This window comes from Gymnogyps californianus, chromosome 2 (genome assembly GCF_018139145.2).
Source record: "Gymnogyps californianus isolate 813 chromosome 2, ASM1813914v2, whole genome shotgun sequence".
NCBI classification, from domain to species: Eukaryota; Metazoa; Chordata; class Aves; order Accipitriformes; family Cathartidae; genus Gymnogyps; species Gymnogyps californianus.
Window position 1 is genome coordinate 46,154,555 of NC_059472.1, and position 19,520 is coordinate 46,174,074.

Genomic DNA, 19,520 nt, shown 5'->3' on the forward strand with positions numbered 1-19,520 from the left:
AACTGAAGTTCTTCAAACCTTTGAAGAATCCCTTCAAAGCCTATTGCAAATTACATCTGGAGAGTTCTCAATGGGACCTTTTAAACTAATTGCACATCTCCATTCAGGTCCTAAACTCTGCAGGAAGAGAGATCTCCTAATGTCCTGAAAGGCTGAACTTAGAAGCTTTATCTAAGCTCTGCCACTGTAACTCACTTTAATAAGCTTCCTGAGTAAAAACAAAATCAAATGTATCTTACCTTTCAAAATTTTAAGCCAGCATGAACCAAATGTTAGTGCAAAACCAAAGGAAGGAAATTCAATAATAGACACAGTGATCTCAGACCCAGAGCTGCTGAGACAGACTTTGAAATCAGTCTTTGGTCTCAAACCTTGAGGATCATAACAGGAGAAGGAAAGGATTCAACAGTTCAGTACCGGTCAGAAGGGAAAACTGTGTCTTGCATATCTTTTGTACTTTAGAAAACAAGGTCCCATTCTTGATTCCCTACACCAAAAACAGACCAGTGTTAGGATGCAAAGACTAAAATAGAAGAGGCTAAAACCACTGGTCTAAAGCTGTATGCTCCATGGGCTTTGCGTATAAGATTTCTGCATTGGTGTTAAATTTTTGACACCAGATCACTTTTTACTGCAGTGACCTCCAGATTTCTGGAAGTCAACAGGAGCTTTTTCCAGTGGCTTCACAAGGGAAGTCTGCATGTGTACACCTATGTTTCTCTAATGGCACCTGTGCAAAATCCCCATTTTAGAAAAGCCTTTCATTTCTCCATCTCTCTATGTATTTCTCTTTTGTTTCAGAAGACCACTCTATGAGCACAACTTACTAGCAGAGCATACTGGAGACTGAAATAGGTAAATGGGAAGTAACAGTTATTCTGTGAAACTCAAGGAACAGTATAAGATGTCAATGATCATCACTGGTTTTAAATTAACTTCCCATTAATTTGTTTTCAATCTTCCTGTCATCTGTTGATGACATGAACTATAGACAGATCCTTCCCTCCTCTGGGCATGACTACTTCTGCGTCACACCATACCTATTAAAAAGCTACACCACTTCCATGAAAAGCCCTGTGCCTTGCTGAGCGTGCTTATTCACTGCGAGCTGTCAACTAAGAATGACACTTCCGAACTCCCTCCTCTTTGGTTTCTCATGTATCACAGCCTCAGCAAGAAAATTTCCATGCATCTTAGTACTCACCTAACATTTGGTGGATCTGAATTTATGATGGGTGTTGCACAAAGAGGCTTGTTTCCTTGAACGTGGCTTCTGTGACCTTCTCTTGCAGGCAAACAGTACACCCTTTGGATAACGACTTGTACCTGTGCTTCTTTCCATCCCACTGCTCCCTGGCTTTCCACCATTTCAAGCAGAGAATCATTAACAGCGCTCCGTGCTAAGGGATGCTGTTTCGAATCACAGTTGTTATGGATTTGTGGAGCACAAGCAACCTGATGAAGGAAATAGAAACATTTCAGGGGACCTTGAAACTATGTAGTGCTAGAGAGTAAAACTTCAGCATGAAAAATGACTGCAAGAAGTGCAAAATCAGTTGCAAAACACTTTGTGCACCTAAACTAACTTACACACTAATGGCCAGTATTTGTTGTGGATTTTTAACGAACACTCAAGAGAGTTGAGCACACAGTGCTCTCCTGTATTTAACTGCTGCTCTGGACTGAGCTAACTCAATCCATGAAAGATGAGGGTGACACCAGCAGGAAAACAGAACTGATATTAGTATTTATGATTCTTCCCCTTGAATTGAGTTTCACTTTTAGTTCTTTGATGTTCTGTTCCTTCCTCTTCTAAAAAAGGGGTAAAATCCATCTTGAATGCTTCCGGACTTTCAGATTAAGTTGAAAATGAACAAGTGTCTAGTTTTATTAAAGTTAGTCCTCAGACTTACACATTTCAATGTAAAATGTTTCAATGTAAAAGAATTAGATGATTAATGAAAAGTATAAAATTTTAAAAGTACAAACCTTAATTTATTCTTTCACTACTTCCAAAACATTTTTAATGAATAAAGTCTTCCAAACTTTTAAAATAAATATTATGAATAAAATTATGCTACATTTTGCCTTAATCTAAATGAATAATTTCATTGATTTTAATTTTAAAATATATCTCTCTTAGTAAAAATTGTACGCAAGTATAGACTAACATGGTCTATATATATAGGCTCCTTCCCAGCACAAGCCAAATTTCTATTTTCACAATGAAACCTGTTCTTATAAAAAGCTGGGTTTTCACAGTACTACAGACTGTGCCATAAGTATTATCCACCAGTAGAGAAGGAGAATTCGCAGTATTAAAAGAAAATTGTGGTACAACACTACCCTTTGTCTACAAAGTGGTTGCAATAAAACTTGTCTACTGCTTTTTAAATGAAGTGGTTTTGTTTGTTAGGAACCATGAGGGGAACAAGTAAATTGTTCTGGTTTTCGAATACCACAGTAGAAGCTTTTTACAAGGTAGCGTTGAAGCAAGAAAGGAGATTAGGATTTGATTTATGTAACTTTTTCATTCCCAGGCCTATAATAGGAATTATATATAAGGCAAATACGAAATGTTGACATTCAGTGTTCATCAAAATTGTAGGGCCAAACTTCTCAAATATTAAGTATTACAAATGATTTTGGGTGGCCAATATAAAGCCTTCACAAGAGCCTTAGTTTCAGAAAGTGCTGGCACAGACTATCAGAAAACCAGATCCCTTAAAATACCTCAGCTTGTAGAACCACAGCTAGAGACATGTACAGTCAGTAGTCATTTTAATATAAACAAAGTCAAAATAGGAAAGAAAACAAACTGAAGGGGTGGGAAAGGGGGGTGGTGTTACCAATTGATGCTTTAAAGAAAGGATAGGATCAATTAGGAAATGAGTTAAGAAATAGGAGTGGGAAAAGGAAATGTTTATTTAAAACAATATCTTGAGTGAGTTAGCAGAAAACAGATTTTATTTCAAATAAAGTTTAACTATTCAGCTATAAAGAATAAGAGAAAAATCAATGAAAGACCAAGCTATAATTACTATTTAGCACAGTAGCGAGACTTCAGCAGAATAACCTCACAGCAGTGCAGCATCTGGATGGGCCAAAAGCCTCTGCTAAGAAAATATTATTAAAATAAACACTGCATGTAATTCAGCCTTGGCTAAATGAAAGGGGAAACTGAACAGGTCAGTAATTTAGAATTTTGTTTTTGCTATGATTTCCAAACATCTGCTCACCAACTTCTTACCGAGTGCTAAACTGTGAACCAAATGGACCTTACCTGATTATCTGAAGATACCTGGCATAACTCATCACCAACGTCATCCAGTCTGAACGTCTGTGCCAAAGATATAATGTTCTTCCTAATAAGCATCTTTGTAAGACCGTATGTCTTCTCTCTTGTTTCTGAATGTTCACTGAGTAGCACCTTCTGACTAAAATATGTATTCATGATAACAGGAACATCTGCATTTCTGAGAAGCAGTTTTTGCCTGGAAAAAAATAATTTAAGTGGCATCAAATCCATTACAAGTTAAACTACCAATAAGCACTATTTTAAAACGTGTGTTGTGTTGTATTTCTCTCCCCTTTTTTCTATAGTTACCACTAAAACACTCAGAGGTGTGTTATCCAAATTGCAAATAACCCACCCCATAGATATACTCAGCTTGGATCAGCCCTATTAGCTCAGGCATAGCCCTGGGCGAGCGGAGCTCCGCTGCATCCAGGGATGACTTACACCTGGAAGCCAGCTGAGCTGACAAGCCCTGTGAATCCCATCTGGCTTCACACAAACTAGCTACTTGGTGTCTCTGCATTGTCAGTGCAGAACCAAGAGCACCAGGAACCCCTGCATACAGTTACTGAGGTAAAAGCCATGAATGAAAGATTATTAATCCTGCTCTGTTAATTCAGAGCGCTGGCTCTGCTGGGCCCAGCCTGACCCTTACAGACCAGGACATCCCTCTCTGGTGAGTGCTTCCCACCGACCCGAATTCATTCTCGCTGCAGCCAGCAGCAAGCTGTTCCTTCCGCTCTTTCTCCTCTCTTTTTCTAAAAGCAAAATCTTATGCTTTTCCTATGATATGCCGTATATTATTTTGCCTGTGTGTTTGCTGCTGTCATAAATGTGCCCTCCAAGACCCAGTTTTGGTTTCTAGTGCCAATGTAAATTCCCAAACAGCTTCACATGCAGCAGTTTCTCACCTAGCAGATTAAGATAATGGTTGCAGAATCTCTAAACACACAATAATTTAATGCCAAAGTGCGTCTTGATGTTGGGATTTTTTCATATGCTAGTATCACAATCATACATTTAGAAATACGCTTTTTATACTCACAGGATACAAATCTAATGAAGTCAGCTAACAAAAACAATCAGTAATCTCATTTTCTAGAGACCATCAAAACAGAAACAAAATTCACTTAGTGACTTTATTGCAGGCTGTGTTTTTCTACTATTAGATTTTTATCGCTTGGGAGTAAAACAAGGCCTCCTGCCTTGGCAGCAAAGCTGAGCTGACCTGAGTTCAGAAGTAACCTCAGGACTTCAGTCTCTAGACTGCTCAGCAGTCGTATTACGGAGATGAAGCAAGTTTTCACATCTATGACACTGTTTGTCAAAATGCAACCATACAAAGTTAAAAAGCAAAAGAAAACAAAACAAAACACAACACTCAAAAAAAATACTTATTTCTGATCTCAGTCCATACAAGATCTTGACCACAGTCTGTTTTATAACAGACTCCTTCATTCTCCAGAGAGTGGATAGCTAAATGGAAATTAATGCATTCATATTTTCAGAGGCATAGGAAGAGTTGCAGCAAGTTACTAAATACAATCCCCGTTTTTTTATAATTAGGAAAATAGCACAACAGGAAGATGATCTCTGCCTTTTAGAAAAAAGTATACATTTAAAACTAAGCTTGCAACTTAAAACTATGAATCATACACATAAATTATAAAAAAGATGTATTGTTTCTATCTGTGAACACTCACGGAAGTTATGATTTGAAATAGAAAATTTGTGAAAAGTTACAGCATAAAACTAAGTACTGAACTTCACCACGATGCCTTACTGCCATCTGTGAGCTCTTCAGATCTAAGCGAGCAGTAGTTCATCCCTAAGGGACACTGAGGCTCTTGACTCCAGGTGACTTTGCTAACAAAGGTCCCAGTTAAGAAGAGCATAACAGTAGCTCACAAGGCTGCCAAATTGACATTGTCTGATAATTTTCTGCATTACAGGATTAAAACTGAGGAATTAGCTTGGTCAGCAAACCAAGACATCTCTGATCTTACGAGATTTTTAAACTGTCACTACCCCCTTTTTTCTAAAGAACAGAAATGTATATAAAGTTTGCTACAGATCTCAGAACAGTTTGGGCTGTCTTTATATGCAGATGTGGAATGAAAATTTTAGCACCTACTTTCTTGAGACGTCTGTGTTCAGGCCCAAAGTAAACAGGAAATCTCTCTGAACACGAGACTGTTACGTCACTAATGTCAGAAGAATGTTTGCTTGATCTAAATCATCTCATTCTCTAAAAAAATACTGACGTTAGTAGCAAATCATTCGCAGGAACTCTGAGGTTTATGGTTTTATTTTTATTTTCCTGTGCAGATATGTGATCAGCTTTTTTTTTTTTTCAAAGCAGGTAGGTTTTACTGATACCCAAATTACGTGTACCATGGTTTTCCTATGCCTATGCATTCCATGCCTCGAGTACTTTTATAACCACCAAGAGCTTTCTCAGCTCAGTTTTCATCATATCTTTACACGGGTAATGCATAAATTAATGGCTACTCAGCATTTCCACAAAGCGAAAAAAGGACATATATACACTTTCAGGAGAAGCCTCCCATTTCTTACCTGCAATTAGTTCACTAAAAACACTCTCCTTAAGGCATCATTTGTTTTAGACCTGCATAGGTGTCCACAGACTTAGCAGTAACTCCTCAGCTAGGTCAGAGGAATAATCACAGTAGTCTACTTAAATCTTCCCTATTTCTCAATGGATGGATTCCTCCCAATAGCAAATGAAAAGGACCAGCAACAAATAGAAATAATAACCAACTGAAATAAAAGAAATAAGAAAAAAGTTTGTAATAAGCTCACTATTTTGTGTACAGGTAGATGGCTAAATGGAAATATTTTGTATTTATATATGCATATAAATATATAAAATATAAAAAATAATGTATATTCTCTCTATATAATAAAGACATATATTATATATATTACTGCCAAGTTTTATATATATATTCTTCAATATGAAGAATAGAATTATTAATATAATATGAATTAATTGAATGAAAACTCTGTCCTTTTCCAGAAATTCTTCCGAGTATTGCTCAGCTCAAACAAGCTCTGCTGGATGGAAATTTTGATCATCATCATGGCAGAAAACTGCATTGCCATTGTATATTGCTCATACTGTTCTCTTTGCAACAAAGGCAACCACGTTAGAAACACACACACACACGCTTTAATTCCTTTTGTCTGCTTGAAAGATACAGACTAGGGCAAAGAAAGCCTATCAAGCTGGAACAGTTGGGGAAAAAAAAAATCACTTCACCAAGCAATCCCTGCAGTCCTGAGCTACATGTGTTGCCCCTGTGCCTGAGACGCCATAACTGATCACCTCAACCTTCTGTCTCTGTTCCAGCTGCAGATTCTCTGCAGCCAGAAGTAGCCCTACTCTGTAGGATACAGAGTACACTCTGTAGCATCCTCTTAACAGATAAAGTGTTAAATGGGAATTTCAAGTCTTCTGTGACCTCTCTTAAATTCCTTCTTTTCTATCTGCTTCATTATATTTAAAAGCTTATTTTCAAAGAATGAGAGACATCATCTCATTCAGCAAAGCACACAGAGACAATGGAAAGAAAATAAAGTTCACTACAGACTTAAAAAAAACCCCAACCCTCTCTTGTACTCTCTGATTTTCTTCTTGCTCAGCAAAGTATATTTAAATGTTGGATTAGTAGTCGACTTCCTTAGTAACTGCCTTTAGAGGAAAGGTCGTTTGTAAGGACCTGAAGTAGAGACTGTGAACTTTTTATACTACAGGGCATTTTTTTTTCCTGGTATGTAGACAATCAGCAATTGCCGTAACTGGTCACATGCTAAAGGAACATGAGGCAATAATGGTATTTTTTTTTTCTTTTCCAGCAGCAGCTTGCTTCTCTCTCCAAGGACGTAGCTTGCTTTTTCTCTTCCTCCCTCCTATGATGAAATGGCTATCTGGCAGAGTAAAAGGAGGAGATGTCCTTGCCTACTTCTCCGTTAATCGTGGTCTATCACCATTCAAGATACGAAACACTGCAGAAACTGACAGCACGGCACAGTGTAAAGTAGCTGAAGTTTCAACTTGAGGCAGGGTCTTAATCCTGCTGCCGAATAGTCAGCAGGTCTGCACTGCGGTCTGCCCCGCGCAGCCCATCCACAAGCTCAGCCAGTGAGAAGTTGTGACTCTATGGCAGCAGCTAGCTCACAAACCACACGCTTCCGCTCAGTTCTGCTGACATCAAACGGCGGTGCTGGTTCATGAACTCGAGATGACTCTGGATCACTTTAAATTAGAGAACATATTTTTTTGTTTGCTCTCCTTGGGTATTTTATTGGGCTTTTTCTTTCTTTTCTTTTACAAAGTGTAAAATGCCTAGAGCATTTTTTTGAAGAGTACATTGCATTAACTGAACACTCTTAACATTTCAATGACCTACAACATGCACTGTAATTATGAAACAGGCTAATTTCGAGTCTCAGAACAATGATTTCTGCATAAAGGTTTAACGCCTACCAAGTAGAACAGTAGTAGGACATGCAGGATAAGAGTATGCCAGAGCCTTACGCTGCTGCCCAGAAGCATGAGGAATCATTCCGCATAGGAACACCATACAGGGCCCATCCCTAACTTCCTAGGAATCGCTTATTTTGTCCAATATGGAGGAAGTTGCTCATGTTGCCTCTCGCTTGGGGTTGAGTCCCATTTGCAATGTTTTACCTGTGAAAAATTGCAACATGTCCAAGAAATGCCTGAGCACCTAAATAATGATAATAACTAAAAAACCCCAACAAATTTCCCAGGTCCAGACAGATCTCTGCCCACCTACCACCCAAGGACAATAACTATCTTCCCAATATGTAGCCCAAATCGAAAAGCCATTTGGAACAGATCTACCTTCTGCCATGCCTAGAGATTGCCCAAACACAGAATTTTCATCCATGAGTGAGTAATCTCACCACTCACGTGTGAGCCTCCATCAGTGTCATTTACCATCACTTGAACGATCTGTATGAATACTGTGTTTGTGAGCTCACACTTTCATAATGCAAAACTTCTTCCCCTGCCCCAATCTCAAAGACAGAAAACAAAAATCAGCTGGTATCTCTTTCTTTGAAATTATCTTATTCAAAGCAACAGATTATTGTGGGACAAGTTCTCAAGGCTGATTGTAGTCTTTTCTCCATGAAGAAATAGTATTAACCATCTAGACCAATGTCCAGAGTCATATATGTCAAATATACAATTCTCAGCTGTGTCAGGTTTCCAAAGAGGGGTAGCTTCAGCACCTCAGAATAGCAGCTCTGCAGAAGATGTAACAATAAAAAGCTACTCAAGCTATGTCCAAAATGTCTACTTTTAGAGTATGATACATTTTATTTGTGAATAGCTAGATATTTGTTTTGTTCCCCTACTGGAAAAATATTTTGTCTGAGGACCTATTCCATGAATACAACACACAAAGAAAGGAATACATAGCTATTAAATGTATATATTGTTATAACTCAATATGTTACCATTTGTCACTCAACCTTAAGTGAAAAGCAAACGTGAACGAAATAAGTAAAACAACACAAGTAATGAAAAAAAAAATTCTTCTCTATTGCAGCATAAGTTCTTTCTGCAAAATAATACTGTACTTTTCAACAAAATTACTTGTAAACCTAAGAAATCACTCCAGCAAGAAATTACAGTACACAAAGCCAACACTTTTATCACTATATCATTTTACTAATTTCAAAGTAATCATATAAACTAACCACTGGCTTGCCATAGTACTGCCTTTTGAAATGTGACACCCTGTAGCACAAAAAAAAGTTGTATGAAAATTTTCATATTTAAGAAGAGCTCTGCCATAAAAAGCTTGTGGTTAACATTATGCACTATTATATCACACACCCAGTGCTCTCACCTCTGCAGGGAGGTGCACCATGTGCTAACTGAAGAGGATGTACAGGTCTTCTGATGTAGGAAAGCAAAGATGAATATCAAAGCAAATCTCATCCTCCTCCAGGAAATTACTGTAATACCAGGCTTTACCAAGACTGGAAAAGTAGGGAAGTTTCTCAGAGCTCTCCAGCCACTTGCTTCGGCTATGAAGAAAGCACTTGAAATTTCTAGCGTTCTGGACCACAATTTATCATGACAAAGCTTAACCTTTGGCACCACCAAACATAAAATTCCACTCACAGGCTGTGCTTATGTACAAACTGGCACAAAAAAAAATCTCTTGAGCTCATTGGGGTAATACTTTTGAAAGAATTTGCTACAAATGTACTCCAACTGTAATGCTGAGATTTTTTTAATACCTAACACATGTCAGGCACAAAACAATTTTTAAAATATGTAAAGTTTGATGAAAAAAACTACACACAATAAAGCATTAAATGAGAAAGTTCCTTTAAAAACAAAACAAAACAAAACCACTCCCCCCCCAACCCCCCCCAGTATGAGGGTGTTACAAGTAACTAGGGAGATATAAATATCATGGTTATCTTTTCATAATCAAGATGTTATGAAAGAATTCCAATCTGTGTGTTTACCCCATATATCAACTTGTGTCTGACTAGCCACGAGCTCATTACTCAGACAACTTCTTCTCTCTGCTCCCAGTGCTAAACTGCACGTAGGGTTTGAGGTGGCTGAGGGAGGATGGCTGGAGCCACCACAAAGTCCAGGGATATGTCGGAGGGATTCTGAAAGGTGAAAAAAGGGAAGCAAGCAAACTGCAAAGTGACATCATATTAAAATTTGTAGTGAATATTAGAGATAACAAAAATGGCTGTACTGGTGTGAGATCAGAGGCCCATCTACCCCATACTCTAGCTTACAGCAGCAAACAGCAGATGTTTGAGGAAGACTACAAAAACAAAAGCAAGCATCTAGTGAAAGTTCTCCAGAACACTCTCTAATAACTTCGAAAAATTTTCAGCTTAGGGACTTCCTAAGGCAGAAGTAGTATCTTTGTAGTTAATAGTCCTTGGTAGACTTTTCTTCCAGGAACTTATGTGCCTGCTTTTTGACCATTTGTACATTTACAGCATCCACAACATCCTGCAGCATCCACAGTGCTCCACAGTCTAATAACACGCATGTGAGAAACCACTTCCTTTTATTTGTTTTGATCTGTCACCTAGTGGTTACATTGCTGCCCCCCACTTCTTGCTTTTAAGAGGCAGTGAACAATCATCCTTCTCAATGCACTTCCTAATACAGACCTTTATCACATCCTCTCCCAGCCACTGCTTTTTCAAGGTGAAGAGCCTGAGTCATCTTAGTCATTTCTCATAGGAAAGCTGCTCCATACCTCTCCTTGTCACTCTTCTCCGATATTTTTCCACTTCTGCTACATATTTTTGATTCAAGAGACTGAAATTCCAACCTAAAAATGCACCATGAATTTCTACAGTGAGAAACATCATGATGTTTCTGACTCCATTTCTAGTAAGTCTTACCATTCTATATATTTTTCTGATCATTGGATGAAAGCTAAGCTGACATATTAATGAAGCTATCAGAACACTAAAAACACATTCCTGGATACTAACAATCCAGAGTCCATCATTTTGTATGTGCACTTTGCATTTACCTACAATTTCCTAGTAAGAGAGGTCAAATTCTTCCTCCAGTCCTAGTTCTAGAGCACTGTATAGGAGGATGAACATATTCCCCTGTCCATAGGATTGCGAGGACCACAGTGTACCACTGAAGAGGAAGGAAACCTGCATAGTATTGTGGCTTGCATGGCCACTCTGCCACTGTTACACTGCCCCTCCTGAAGTATCAGGAGAAGCTGCTTCTCAGGCCAGAAGAGCTCTGCAATGTCCACCCAAGCAGCTGAGGGCCATGTGTTTGAGTGAAGAACTTGAACTCAGAATTTCTGACCAAGGTATGGAGAGTCAGGGTACTTGGTTCGTTGGTTCAAGTCTGGAGGATTATCGGAGAAACTTTAACAAACAAATTCCATTTTAAAACACATTGTTCAATGTTTTGTAGAGATTATTAAGAACACTAGCTTTTTCTCCCATAGAGGTTTGGCATCTGCTATTGGCAAAGACTCTTTACGAGTCCATGCTTGCATACATGCTCACAAGTGTCTTCACATGCACAGTAGCAAGAACAAATACCTATCCCAGAGCAAACTCTGGTATTCAGAAAGACAGCTCAGCATATGCATATGCTTAATTTTATTTAAGTATTTTATTATTAAACCTCATATTAAAAAAAAAAAACCCAAACAACAACACAACTACAAAACAACCAAAAAACTCCCATCAGACTTGTTCTTGTACTCCTCTCTTGTTCTGATACCCATCTCTGGGCATCTCCTATTGTTTCTTGGCCAGGAGATGGAGCAAGACCAAATTCTGGTCTGGCCTGGTGAGGTCACTTCTTATACAGACAAACCCAGTGCTATTAGCACATTAGTACAGGGAGAGTAGCTGAAAGTAGCAGTAGTTCTGGGTTCTCTGGTAACACAAAGGGGATCACAAAAGGTAGCGAGAGCTTGCTCAGTGCCACAGAGCGCAACAACAAAGCAGAAGACTCCCTCTGAGCTGGTCAAACTCTGCTTCAGCAAGAAGGTAGGCAGCAGCCTGGAGGTCTCAATGAACAGCGCCAGGCAAAGGGAAATGGCTGGACCCCTGGCACAGCCGTGCAGAGCTCCAGAGGTCCTTAGGCAGGTTGTAGACCAAGTTTACCTGCACTATGGTCCACTTCAGCTTTACTGAGCTGAGAAAAATCAATTTTTTCACTGTATTTGCTGCTACCATTGATAAATTTGTAACAAAGGTAAAGGCGGTGTCAATAAGCCAGGTACCACAGAAATCTGTTTTAGGCAACATCCTGCCTGCAGTAATTCACCCACCACAGTCACCAGTGAAAAGACAGCAATGCTAGCAGCCAGAGTGGGAACTTTTTTACTGAAACATCCTGGTGTAGACACATCCTGAGTGAAACTTTCTGTGCAAGGGAAGCCCAGCGGCTCAGCCTGCCATGGAAACACTGCTCTTCTGTGATAAACAAAATACCTTTCTTCTTTTCAGGGTGGAAAACAGCACTCAATTGTGTATTTACTTCAAAGTCATCACTCACAAGAATTACTTTCAGAGCTTCATTTTGCTTCTATGTAATCTACGTATCTTCTCCATTAAATCGCAATAGATGGATTCTATGGCATTGCTCTCTCACAGTCGAAACAAGGAAAAACTCTCTGAGAAATAAGATTTAAATTCAACATTCTCCTTAAAGTTGTCTTTTTTTTTCTTTTTTGAATCAAGAGCAATCTTAATATTCCTGCATTACTTTAAAGACATAATTGTACAGAACAAGCAAAAACTTCTAATTCTAATATTGCAATCTTATACTGGTGGTCTCCAGGTCACTGCTTAACTTTTGGTTTGTTTTATTTCACTGAACAGTTGCAATGACAATTAGCTACCGGATCACGTCTTTGAGAATTTTCACAGTGTATCACGCTACTCTTACATGCCTGAATTTCTTTTTCGGATTCATGTAAGAGGGCTGGTGACTCGGCAGAGCAGACTCAATAATGCAATGAGATGGATGCACCCCTGGATTGCTTTTCTGTGATCCCATTGGCCTTCAGAGGCTAGAAGGAAACAGTCTTTTCTGCTTCAGATAGAAGAAAATTACAGATTTATAGTGGAAAGATGAAAGCCGTTACTATTTAAAAAAAAAAAAGTACACACAGCTCTGCTTCTATGTTTCTTTAAAATACTTCAACATCTACCAACCCAATAAGCCAAGTTTACCTACCACAATTCTCTGTGTTGCACAGTCATATGAATACAGCTCCTTGAAACTCATTATAAGCCAAGTTGAAAGAAGGGGGAAAATACCAGACAAATCATTACAGAAATAAAACCTAAGAACAACTTTTTCAGAACAAGAACGAGATCTGTATTTTCCTAGAGCACCTAAGAAAGCAGAATTGCAACCTGAGTCATTGCTTGAAGCACTATTATAAACATAATAAAACTTCTACAAGCCTGATAGAAACACACCCACCAAAACAGGGGGGCATCAATAATCTTTAAAAACTGGGAAGAGTCCTGGCAGCAATGAGGTTGTGACATATGGTCACACATGAAGGGCTGGTTCTTGGACAACCCACTTCAGCTAAAGAGCTCTGCAGAAGCACCATACTTCCAAGGGAAAGGAGCATTTTGGAGTACAGGTATCTCTCACTATTGCACCCAGCACTTCCCTGCTGAAAAGAGCAGAAACAAAGCCTTTGAAGTTGTGGGAAAACACCTGTGAAAACATACAGGTTTTGGAGAAAACCAGTGAGAGAGACAGAAGGGAGAAGGTGTGCCATCATGGAAATCTTGGCCCTGGCAAAGCAAAAAACCCTTAAGTTTAAAGTGAGAATGACATTCCAAGAACAATAGTGAAATTAGCCAGTACAGAGAAATGTTTATACAATAAAGGGTGAAACAACTCCCCATCACACACAACTGCAAGCTAACCAGGGGCTTAAATATATCCTGTATTGTTTAACAAAGGATGGCATCCCTATTCTCAGGCCTGGAAGCTGCATACCAAGTTTCAGAAGCAGGGATTTTGCAGCCAAATTTGAAAACCTGAGAAATACGAACCTAAAGAAAGACTGCTGATTGACTTCTTATAAAGGAATCATCATGCAGTTTGTTTTTCTTTTCTATACTTTTCACTCTGTATGTTCCTTCACTGAAATAACAGCAAATACAATATCACTGTACAATATGCCAGGCTTTACACTACGTACACAGGATCAAACCAGCCCCTGTTTTTGAGTCTAGTCACATGCTATCATAGGCAAAACCAGGAGAAAAAAATTTTTGACAAAACAGTCAGGCTCCAGCAAAACTACCTGCCCTTCCTCCTGACTACTCCCACTACGACTGAAGTACTATTGGTAAGAAACTATCTTCTAACTCCAACAGAAATATGTTTGTGCCAGCTGATACTCATCCCTACATAAGCTGAAGTTCTTCATTTTTTCCCACTCTGGTGGCAAGACCCTCCCTGCTTGCTTATTTATTTATTTTAATTTTTGTTTAAAAGAGTGTCCTCTTCTTGTTCAGCCAGGCCAAGGGCCGGCTTCTCTTGGTCTCCTTTCCCAAGGGACACACTCTGGTCTGCAGCCACCCTGGTAAGCCCTTCCTGCACTGCTCCTCCTGGTGCTGGCACTCTGCAAGGGAGGAGAGAGCTTCACACTCGTATTCATGTGCAATTCAAGATGGACCTAAATAAAAATGATTCTCTTGCTCAACTACGTCATTAAATAGGACATGGAAAAAACATATATAAATGCTATAATACTAGTGCATTCTTGCTTTAAGTTGTGCAAATTAATATATTTACGATAGTGTATTTTAACATGTTTATACACCTGTTTTTAAAGCAAAGTTACTTGTGTTCTGTATTATCCTCTTAGTCAGTTGCTTTAAAAAAAGAAAAAAGCATACCTGAAACCAGTGCAAAACCGTCTAGTACAAATACTGTTCCAAGAGGAGTCTTTGGGCTGATTTCCTGTATGTAAATGTGCTCAGCTGAAAAAATGTCCAGGGCACGATTCCCAGACTACGATACAGGAAAAAAGAGGAGTTCCCTGGCTTAGTTAACATCAGAGGGAAGACACAAGGGACTCATCAAGGGAAAAGAGGCCATTCCGTGACTCTAGCATGTGCGTGCACATACACACAAAAGTGCATGCACATGCGTGTGCGCTCCCTTCCTTTCCCTGCCTTGCCCCTGCCCCGGCGGGGTGGGTGAGCTGGCGTAACATCCCCCCAAGGGAACAGCTCTTGAAAGATCTGACACGGCGTTTTTACATTCAACTGACTGCATGCAACATTCCTTTCAAAAAAAATATTATCTGTTTGCTTGCTTTAAGCGTCACAAAGATAATATTCACGTCTATGACCCTGACTGTCTCTGGTCAAGAGGCAGAGAGATTGTGCAGACCGTGTTGCTTTCCAGCACCCCTGGGACACTCGCCAGAGAACAGCGCTGCCGTCTCAGAGGAGAGGGTCAGATCCCTCGGCCTTCGGCTAATGCTGTTAGCAGTCACTCTGGCTAACTGCTGAGAAGGTGAATGGCACGCACGGGAGACTTGCCTTCCACAGCCTTACACCTGTGATCCTGATGTACACAGCAAAACCACTGGTGTCCTATATTTGGGGAGGGAATATTATTTTTCTCTTTAAAGAACCTTACCCCCAGATCACTTGTCTTTGTTTCTTCTCTATCATTGCTGTCCTCCAAATTCCTACACCACCACCCTCTTTAAGTATCTGCCAAAACATTTGTATCTGTTTTCTACATTGTGGTTACATGTACGTGTGGGCTGAAAATCTTATAAAGAATCTTATTTAAACACAGCTTCATCGTTCGGATATTGTTTGGGCAATGAGCTATACAGAGCCAAACAGCATTATAGAATCTCTTTTCAAAACCTGATTCAACTACAGGAGCGCTCATTTTAAAGCGAATATGACTTACTGTCCTTCCCATAAAAACTTGCCTAAGTGCCTTTTAAAAGAAATGTTGCCAAGTGCAGAAATGCAACCTCTGCCCTTGGAAGTCCTTGAACTAAAGTTTGCTGAAGGCTGGCAGATTAATCCAGGGGAGAATCTGTCTGTGTTTGCCCAGTCCTTCTATTCTCCCACCAACATGCACTCCTGGAGATAGGGTACCCAGATATGCAGAACTGCTATCTCATCTGATAGGGCTGGTCTGTTCATCACACCCACCACATTTTGCCTCCATGCCAATAAAGGCATAGCCTAACAGAAAAGCAGATTGTGAAAAGCATGTAAGCATTATGTGCATTTTTAGTATGTCTCAAGCTCGTCCCGTCATGACAGTGTTCAGTATAACACCTTCTGCTGCCACAGACCATGACCACAACCAATCGTGCAATGACAGTAATAAACGCATGTTTGCATGGCTACATATATGAGTATACAAAACCCTAATTTTATAAACTTGTCACAGAACGCATGAAAGGCTTGAGATGCAAGGAGATTTCACTTTATTTTATTCTAAACTTGTTCTGGGACTGCCGTTTTTATTTAAGTCTACTCTGTAATGGTTAAAAAAAAAAGTTTTGAAAAAATTCAAGACCCTAATAAACCCAAGAGTGTCTGCCCAATAGAGAGCACCAAAATATGTACCACCCACAATAGCTCTCCATAAATGTAAACCCTCCTATCCCAAACCCTCCCCCTTTCACTTCAGAAGGTAGGTGGCCTTTACAGGGCACCCTGAATGTCTGGCTATGTCTGATCAGGACAGCACACGTTAGTTTAGAAAGCCTCTTGAAGTCATCCAGGGAATTTCTCTTCTGTGATGTCAGAGGGTATCTGGCTTAAGGACACACACTAAACACAATTGTGGCAGCTTAGCAGTTATTTGTACAGACTTTTCCAAGCTACCTTTTTCAGGTTCTTAAATCACCAAAAATCAGGCCTAACAGCCATCAAACAATTTTTAAAATGTGGCAAAATTACATGTGCATTACAAAATATGTGTTTATGTGCAAGGTTGGCTTACTTCTATTTAGATAATACAGCCGCATAGAGATCGCTGTTGCATTTTAATAACATTGTAAAGGTAATGAGGTCCACATGAAGGGCAAAAATAGTTGCAACTTTTTGAGTAGGCACAGACAGGAAAAAAGGCTATGCTAGACCAGAAAACATAGCAAAAGAACATTGAAAATTAGTAATTCATGTAGCAGAATGAATGGCTGGTAAAATTTTAAGCAAACATTTTGCCTCTGTGCTCACTTCTATCATCTTCTCTGAGGCTGAGCCTTTACCATGCTTCCATCACACCTAGGCTTGGACTGTATCAAGCGTGCTGCACTTCCTGAAAGGGTAATAATAGCTTTTCGCGACCATAACAGACTCAGACATACAGAGAACACTGTAGGTGAGAAGATTAAAAAAAAAACATAAATCCATCTAAACACAGACTTAGTATTGAATGCTGCCTTCTTTTTTTGTTTTGTTCTTGCTTTTTTTCTTTCTTCCCAGATTCTTGCCAGCTGTTTTGCTGTCTCTCAGTATTCCAACAATGCGCAAACATCACCCCGTGGTGCCGGATCTCAAAGGCAGAGTTATGATTAACACTGTTATGATTAAGCACCAGCTGAACAGGCGCAGCCACAAAACCAGACTCTGCGCCTGAGAGCTCATGGTCCCACTTGGGATCCCCCCCGAGCGCTGAAATCTTCACACTCTTCCTCTCTGAGCCAGGGAAAGGGATGGCACTTCCAGAAAGAACAGAACACAGAGTCACCCTTGGATGACAAAAAGGCTTTCGACATTGAGACCTATGAGCACTGCCCAGTTCCCCAGTCAAAGGACTTAATTCAGCTCTATCCTGATACATGCACAGGAAACCTGTGCACGGGAAATGCAGGTCAGACAGAGACCTGCAGGACAAGGATCGCAGGTATGCGTAGCCATGGTATCTCATGATCAATACGGAAAATATTACAGAGGCTGGCGCATTCTTCACATAGTTGTTTAAAATAATTATTACCATTTCAATCAGTATAATTTACAATAACTAAAGTAAATAAATAAAATAAATAAATTCCCTTGCTATGTCCCTTAACCTCACCTATTTACCTTGAAAATCAATTCAGTTAGTTCTACTTTCAGTGTTCCTCACTACCAGATTAAGGTTGCTACAGGGCACACATTATTTGATAAAAGCAATTCTATCTACTGGCATATACATATGTGTTTGTTTTATGCCATGGAAATCTCTCTATGTTTTTCACAGAAACTGGATATAAAAGTTACACATGGAAAAAACAGTACCTGCGGATGCCCTCCTCCCAAACTGTAAACATAGCAACAGACTTTTAATGTTTGTTTGAAAACAGTTGCCCTAAGTGATAATCCTGATGGAAAAAAGGAAGTAATTTTGCTTACTTTCTGCCTTCAGGTGGCTCATTAAAACACCTCCTATAAAAGAAGAGGATATGAGTCTCTCCTGAGAACTTTATGCTTAGGCTAACCATCTTTGGGGAAGGATCCTGGCACCAAAAGAGCGTAAGCTCAATTTCTTGTTTTAATTTTGAATTTAATTTGTCAGCAAAACCAAAGTTCATAAAGAAGGCAAATTTTGACAAATTGCAACTGCCATGAGCTCTGCTAAGAGCAGGATGTAACATGAATATAATTCTTCAAGAGAACAAATTATAATCATTGCATCCAAACAAAAAATGCTTACATTAATAAGTTTATTCTATAGTTTGCCAACTCTTCAGGCTGGGTGCTAAGGAGAATTTGCTAACAGGAATCTCACTTCTCACATTCACATGATAAAGTGATCTGCAGCACATCTACTACATGTCAGCAGTACAAGATGACAGTTGTCCTACCGGGTTTTTTGGATTACAATTAGCCCTTTCTTTCTCTATAGCTATAATACCTTAAATCTGGGCGCATCTGTAAACAGAAAGAGGTAATATAAACAAAGCATCAGTCTTTCCAAATACAACCTTAGAAGCCTTGCTCACCCAAGTAATTTGAGCCAAGAAAGAAAATGGTTGCTTATAAAAATAGTAATTTGTATATCTAACATAAAATACAGCACACATACTAGGTGTATGGTAAGAATGTTTGCTGCTCACTTCAGCTACAGTATACTCATAAAATTAAACCTTTAAAATACACTATGTGACATGGATGGGTAGAGCAGCAGTCTGCAGGGAAATGTAAAGTATTACATTAGACACTAAGATACCAGTAAATAGCTGGAGACATTCCAAGCCTAAAACTTTTATCAGACATTTAAGACTGGGATTCGTCTAGCTAACCTTATGAACCGGTCCCCTAGCCTCTCTTTACAGTTGATGAGCAGAAACGAACAACTTCAGAATGAGGTTCATTTGATGTCCTTAAGAGGAGAGGAGATACACTCCAGAAATGCCAGTTTCCTTCTCTCTGTTTCCTACAGAAGGATTAGGGGCCCACACTTGCACAGCCATACCACAGGTGCCTTGAGTTGTACGCTGCCTGCCATGCTGCTCAGGCAGGGCCAGCACAGCATAGAGGCAATGTGTAACCCGGCAATCCCCTTGCCAAAGCAGGAGAGATGAGCTCTGCAGAGGTTCTCACAGCATCAGCTGCTCTCAGCATCGCAAGCTCCATCATCACATCACAGAAGGCTTCACTGGGTTGTGAAAAATCGTAATGAAAC

General features: G+C 39.5%; 1 protein-coding gene across 1 annotated transcript in view; it reads right to left on the reverse strand.

Annotated features, from left to right (window-relative positions):
- Positions 1-19,520, reverse strand: part of SPIDR (scaffold protein involved in DNA repair) — a 204,624-nt gene that overhangs the window by 68,844 nt on the left and 116,260 nt on the right. The window contains 2 exon segments of the mRNA XM_050892140.1: positions 1,205-1,455; positions 3,284-3,494. Coding sequence (XP_050748097.1) covers positions 1,205-1,455; positions 3,284-3,494 — 462 coding nt within the window.